Source organism: Myotis brandtii, unplaced genomic scaffold (assembly GCF_000412655.1).
Source record: "Myotis brandtii unplaced genomic scaffold, ASM41265v1 scaffold1612, whole genome shotgun sequence".
NCBI lineage: Eukaryota > Metazoa > Chordata > Mammalia > Chiroptera > Vespertilionidae > Myotis > Myotis brandtii.
In genome coordinates, this window is record NW_005355890.1 from 1,102,947 (window position 1) to 1,110,256 (window position 7,310).

The 7,310-nt window shown below is 41.7% G+C and overlaps 1 protein-coding gene across 1 annotated transcript in view; it reads left to right on the forward strand.

Moving 5' to 3' along the window:
• Positions 1-7,310, forward strand: part of TMEM131 (transmembrane protein 131) — a 272,545-nt gene that overhangs the window by 119,869 nt on the left and 145,366 nt on the right. Inside the window, exon 5 of the mRNA XM_014536436.1 lies at positions 1,913-1,953. Coding sequence (XP_014391922.1) covers positions 1,913-1,953 — 41 coding nt within the window. The remainder of the gene's footprint in view (positions 1-1,912; positions 1,954-7,310) is intronic.

A 7,310-nucleotide genomic window follows, 5' to 3' on the forward strand; every position in this document is an offset into this window, starting at 1 on the left:
TATTGCTGAAATATTTTAAAGAAAATTACGGACATCGAGACATTTTACCTTCACTCAAACATTCACTTTCAAAAATAAGGACATTTCCCACATCTGCCATATATTCTCTATATACATTCTCCAAAATACCATTTCAAAATAATATATATTAATAGGGAAAAATAATGCCACAACTCTACTGTTATTTCTAATTATAATGTAGAAGCTAACCTTTTGGGATAAGTTCACTGATGGTATTTATTTTCTTTTTAAAAATGTTTTTATTGATTTGAGAGAGAAAGAAAGAGGGAGAGAGAAACATCAATGTGAGAGAGAAACATTGACAGGTTGCCTTCCGTACACACCCCGATTGGGGATCGAACCTGCAACCTGGGCATGTGCCCTGACTGGGAATCAAACCAGTGACCTTTCGCTGCATGGGACAATGCTCAACCAATTGGCCACACTGGCCAGGACACTGATGGTATTTCTTAGAGTTTGGGCGTTTGCTCACACGTAATTGAATGTTTTATGTTCTTCATTGTTTGCCTCCCAACTTCTTGCTTACTCTCATATCCTCCTCAAATCTATCCTCTACAGTAGCCAGAATAATATCTTTAAAACCATGTCTGTTTCTGTCTCTTACTCCCCCAGACCTCTTGTATTGCATTTAGAATATACACAATTCAACTTCTTACCATGGCTTCTCACCACAGCACAACATAATCTGAATCTGCCCCCTGCCTTGCCTTCCAGTCTCATTTTCCTCTCTTCTTTCCCTTCTCTCTAAACTCCAGCCAGATAGACCTGCTGTCTTTTTTTTGAACATGCAGGCTCTTTCCTGTCTGAGGACCTGTGCACATGCTGTTTTCTCCACCACCACCCAGTCTTGCTTCCACCACTCAATCTTACTTCTGCATACAGCTCTTTTTACCCTTTAGGCTTTAGTGTAAATGTTATCTCTGCAGACAGGCCTTCCCTCATCACATGTTTAAGCATGTCACCTATTCTCTGACACAGCACCTTCCCAGGATTTTCATAGTCCTTTATTCAATGTTTAAACACATTTTTCTTTACTTTTTTTCCCCCATCACTGTTTATCCCCCCTAAACCCTCTTCCACCTCTACCACCTCGCTCCCCCTCCAATACCCTGAGGTCTATAATGGCAGGAACTGTTATACACCAGCACGTGGCACACAGCGGTCACAGTGAGCAGTGAGAGGCACATGGAGCCTCACAAAGTGATTGTGAAGAGGACTCTTCTCAGTGGAGGTGGTCTGGCAAACTTAAAAATCAATTACATTGCCTTGTATTATTTTCTTGTGTGTTAAAAAATGTAATCCAAATTATTCTCACACTTAAATTATAGGTTTCCCCTTCTATCTGAAAGCAAAGGTTTCTGTGAAACTTCTCATAAGCCGAAATGGTGTAAAGCAGAGAAGCACAGTCATATCTATGGAAAAAATTTAAGTGTTCCCAGACCCAAAATTCAACACAGGCACAGTGTCTTTATTTTGTTCATCACGATCAATATACGTAATTATGTCCAGTTTCATGCTAAAACTTAACATCCTTGCGAGTTCTCTTAGCCTTTTCTGATACCCGAAGGACACGGCTTGCAAAGGGACACACAAAATCAAGGGAGATACGGCTCAGATGCTCTGGGTTGTTTTGGTTACTGAAAGCAGGTACTAACGTAGGTGTTCTGTGAAGGAAGTGGCATAATGTGAACTACAAAAAGCAGAGGACACCTGTACATACTAGTAGTGTGACAAGTCACTTCATATGATTTGGGCATCAGGTTTAACCTGGAAATTCAAGTGAGCATAAGATCAAGATTGAAATTACAATAAAATATTTTGGATATTTCGTATGTCTCTAGTATAAAGATTTTGTTTTAGTATTTTTACCATTGTTTTCTTCCTTTCACAGACTGAGACAACACTTGGATTCAGTTCCTATCAACAAAAAAGGTAAAGAAGGAATATATATATATATTTTACAATATATAAAATTCAGTAGATTTAGTAAAATACTAACATACTTTCAGTTCCTTCTGGGGGATTCCTGCAATGTTCCCCATTTCTTCCCCATACTTTTTTTGATGAAGAGGGAAAAGTATATTATAAATCATATTATATCATGTATTTCAAGTCTTGTGTATGGAAAACCAGGTTTTAAAATCTGAATTTGCATGTGATGTGTTGTGTAGTATATCATCTATGAAAAGCTTTTACTCAGAGCTGAAACTTCTTGGTTTTGTCAGAGGATCAACTTTGTAACTCCCTAGAGACTTCTCTTGTGGCTCTCGCTGCCTTTTATGGACTGACCATTGCTGCCTTCAGTATCGCCAGAGGTCATTTTGTCTGCAGGCTCCTAGAGGGGGAACTGGGAGTAGTGAGACCCAGTCCCCTGGAAAGGATGCCTTTAAAACACAGATTCTCATGACTACAGGAGAGTGGTTTTACCCTCGGGTGTTATGAGACTGTATACACGCATGTGAATTGAAGATGCCTTTCACACCTCCAAATTTTTTGGTCTTTTGGTAGCTTCTCACATCTATTATGGAGACAATATAAAGAATGATACTGCCTGATCCCCTTCCATATCCAGTGAGGGCCTGCAGCTGGTTTCTGGAGGGGAAGAAGAGCTTTCTTTGAATGAGAGATCCTTGATACTAAAGTACATCCAGGAGTATCCTCACACCAGTGAAATTCAGATGGCATCAACAGAACATTTTATTTTGAGACAGAAGTAGCAAATATTCCAATTAAGACTAGGACAGCTACAAACTTTACTTCCAAAATATGTATAATGAAACTGCTTCAGTAATCACTGTTTTTTGCTCTTTCATATCTGCAGTTAAATGTCCCTGCTCCCCTATTGCTCTGTCCTTCTCCCTAATGTTTTACTTTTGCCTCTTGGAACCTGATCTGCTGTGACCCGTGCCCTAAGGACATGCCAACTGCCAACAGTGAGGTGTAGACTTCTCTGCTATTATGATTATAAATTGTAATGCCGCCTTGTGTCCTTCACCCCTCCCCAAATGTTTTTGACTCTGGTTGGATTATTTCCAGACCACTGAGAGTCTAGCTTGATGTCACCTTGGCTGGACTGTCTAAGAACCGTAGAACTCTGACCCATCTGAAGCAAAATTAGTGTTGAGAAAAGCATGCCTGATATCTTGTGCTTCTTCCTCAATCCTTTATTCCAGCACTTAGGAAATTAGCTATGGAATTATACTGGGCTACATTTATGAAAATGATCTTATTCATCATGATCATGATCAAGATCTGGGCTTTGAGTTATTTTCCTAGTATATTGAAGAATTTATATGAATACATGATATTCTGATCTCACATTCCACTTATCTATTATCTAGATCTGTCTAATGAACTATCCCGAAACTTACTGGCAAAAAAACAATCATCTTGCTATGCTGTCAGATTCTATAGGGCAGGAATTCAGGCAGAGTTTATCAGGCAGCTTGCCTCTGCTCCATGGTGATCGGGGCCTCATCTGGGGAGACGCCAGAGCTGGGAATCACTCAATGGCCAGGGGCTGGAGATAGGATTGCTCTCACGTTGATGCTAGCTTGTTACCTGGGACTTCAGCTGAGCTCTCACCTAGAAGACCGGCATGTAGGCCCCTCTGTGTGGTCTTGCACAAAGCTTTGGTCTTCTTTACAGCATGTGGCTGCATTCCAAGAGTGAACATCCCAAAGAGAGCCAGTGGGAGCTGGATCACCTTTTATGACCTGTCCTCATATAGTTTTTGATCACTTAGGTTGGCATGGAATTAAGGCATTGGTGGGGTGGGGGCAGAGATTTACACCTCTTGATAGCAGGAATATTGGAGAATTTGTAGATACATTTTAAAACAATCATACCTCTTTTCTCTCACCAAGACAATGAATTAGATAAACATTAGGTTCAAATTGGTATGCAGTAATACCATATGGTATGGACTGGATTAGGCAGTAAACGTGTGTTTAGTCAACGCAGGCTGCTACAACAGAATACCACACGGATTGGGCGGCTAAGCAACAGACATTTATTTCTCACAGTTCTAGAGGTAGGGAGTTCAAGATCAAGTTGCCAGCAGATTTGGCTCCCCAGAGGGGCTCTCTTCTTGGCATGCAGAGATCTGCCTTCTCCCTTTTGTCCTCACATGGCAAAGAGAAAGAGGAAGCAAGCTTTCTGGTGTCTCTTCTTTTAAGGGCCTAACCCTGATGACCTCATCTAACCCTAATTACCTCCCAAAAGCCCCATCTCCAAATGCCATCACATTGGTGGTTAGGATTTCAACATATGAATTTTGGGAGGATGCAGTTCAATCTATGGTCATATACAAGTTTAAATTTAGATTTAGCTCATACCAACCAACTAAAAACTAAAGAGCTGGCCCTGGCTGGTGTAGGTCAGTGGTTACAGTGTTGGCCTGTGCACCGAAGGATCGCTGGTTTGATTCTCAGTCAAGGGCACGTACCTGGATTGTGGGTTCACTCCCTGGCCTGAATTGGGACACCTGTGGGAGGCCACCAATCATTGTGTCTCTCTCATACTGATGTTTCTCTCTCTCTCTCCTTCCTTTCCTCCCTCCCTCCCTTTTTCCTCTTCCTTCCATTGTCTCTAAAAATCAATGAAATAAAACAAACAAAGCAAAAAAACTAAAGAGCTGTATTTATGAATTACATTTAATAAGTCATTTGTTTAAAACATGTGACTTGGAGAAAATATAGTCTCTGTATTTCCCTAGCAGTAATGATCAGAACATAGCTTCACACTGGAAGAATTTAGCCAGTTCTTTTTATATGTGGCTCAGTGCTGCACAGTCAAATTAAACAGTGCCTGAACTCTCATTTAAATATGAATAACTTTAATGGAAATGTATATGTAAAATAAAATATGAAATGGAAATATAAAGTAAAATGTGCAGTCGTGTAACAACAGAAATTGTAAATGTATAGTTGTATCAGAATAGAAATTGTGTGTGTTTTTTTCAGTTCAAATACAAACTTCTATAAAAGTGTCAGAGTTTGGGTTTGAAAATTTCACTAAGATGAAAGTTATCATATAATCAGAGATTATTCTAACAAGAGACCCCAGTGGATTGTCTTGTTGAGCCCCTTTGTTTGACACATGAAGAAGCTGAGACTCATCGAACCAAGGGATGTGCCCAAGTTTAGTTAGAGTTCATTATCTTCTTTTTTTTTAATCCTCACCTGAGGATACATGTTCATTGGTTTTTAGAGGAGGAGGGGGGACATTGGTATGAAAGAGTAACATCAATTGGTTGCCTCATGTCTGTGGCCAACTGGGGATCGAACCTCAACCTAGGTATGTGCCCTGACTGAGAATCGAACCCACAACCTTTTTGGTATATGGGACGACACTCCAGCCAGCTGAGCCACCTGGCCAGGGCAGAATTCATTCTCTTCTGATTGCCAGCTCAGTGTTGCCTTCTCTTTGACTATTCTTATACCAAATATGGAATTCTTCAATATTCACTATATGTTCTCTTTCAGCCAACATTCCTAGAAGAGGAATATAGAGAATTAGTAGGAATTAGAGGGGGAAAGGCGATGAAAGAGCAGGGATGCCAGTGGAGGCATGCAGAAGGCATGCATCAGGACTTGAGAGTACAGCGCAGGGAAGAGTGTTGAAGAGAGGTGGGAGTAGGTTCTGCTTTCAGCTTCTTACAGTATCTGCTCTGTGCGGGGGCTCTGGATATACCCCCTGCTTCAGGGGTCTGGAAGGGTCGTGGAGACACCACTTCAGATGAGGTCATCAAGCATATGTGTTGTTGAAGGGACAGGATACCTGTGGAAGGAAGCAGCACACTTGGAGAGGGTATTAGAATCAATCCTGAAAACCTCAGGTTTTAGTTTAGGGGATCAAGGTATCTAAGATAAGTGGCTTAAAATACCTATTTAAAAGCTTTTTGACATTTTGTGTCATATTTATAAGGGGAAAAAATGAACTTTAAATTACCTCACAACATAAACCACAATTAACTTAAAAAGGACAGTAGGCCTATATGTAAGAGCTAAAAGCATAAAACATTTACAGTAAGTTTAGTAGAAATGTTTGCAACCTGGACAAGCTGTTTTTTAGGATACCAAAAACACATATCATAAAAGAAAAATGATAAATTGGACTTATCAAAATTAAAAACTTCAGCTCCTCAGAAGGCACCATTTCCCCCAATTATATTAAGATAGAATTGATATATAACATTGTATAAGTTTAAAACATATAATATGATGATTCTATTTGTATATATATGCAAAATGGCATGCAGGGAGTGGGCCTAAGCCAGCAGGCGGACATCCCCCAAGGGGTCCTTAGCACTGCAGCAGAGGCAAGAGAGGCTGCCGCCACTGCTGCTGCACTCGCCAACTGTGAGGCCGGCTTCTGGCTGAGCAGCGCTCCCCCTGTGGGAGCACACTGACCATGAGGGGGCATCTCCTGCGTTGAGCATCAGTCCCTGGTGGTCAGTGTGCATCATAGTGACTGGTCATTCTGCTGTTTAGTTTATTTGCATATTAGCCTTTTATTATATGGGAAAATCATGTTATCTGCAAATAGAGATAATTTCATTCTTTCTTTCCAGTTTTGTTGCCTTTTGTTTCTTTTTCTTGCCTGAATACTCTGGTTAGGACTTCCAATATTATGTTCAGTAGAAATGGTGTCGTCTTCTGATCTTAGAAGAAAACTTTTAACATTTCATTTTTGTGTATGAAGTTAGCTGTGTGCTTGTCATGTGTGGCCTTTATTATGTTGAGGTACATTCTTTCTATACCCAGTTTGTTGTATTTATCATGAATGGATATTGAATTTTGTCAAATTCACTTTCTACATCTATTGAGATGTACTGTATGATTCTTATCTTTTATTCTATTAACTAGAGGCCCGGTGCACAAAAATTTGTGCACTCAGGGGGGAGGGGGGGGGTCCCTCAGCCCGGCCTGTGCCCTCTTGCAGTCTGGGATCCCTTGGGAGATAACAACCTGCTGGCTTAGGCCTGCTCCCGGGTGGCAGAAGGCAGGCCCAATCCCTAGGTGCAGCCCCTGGTCAGGCTCAGAGCAGGGCCGATTGGGGAGTTGGGGCGCCACCCCCTGTCATGCACAGAGCAGGGCGGATTGGGAGGTTGTGATCCCACCCTCACTCACGCTCAGGGTAGGGCCGATTGGGGGGTTGGGGCACCGCCCCCTGTCACACTCAAGGCAGGGTCGATGGGGAGGTTTCGGCGCCACCCCCTGTCACGCACAGAGCAGGGCCAATCAGGGGGTTGGGGCGCTGCCCCCTGTCACGCACAGAGCAGGGCC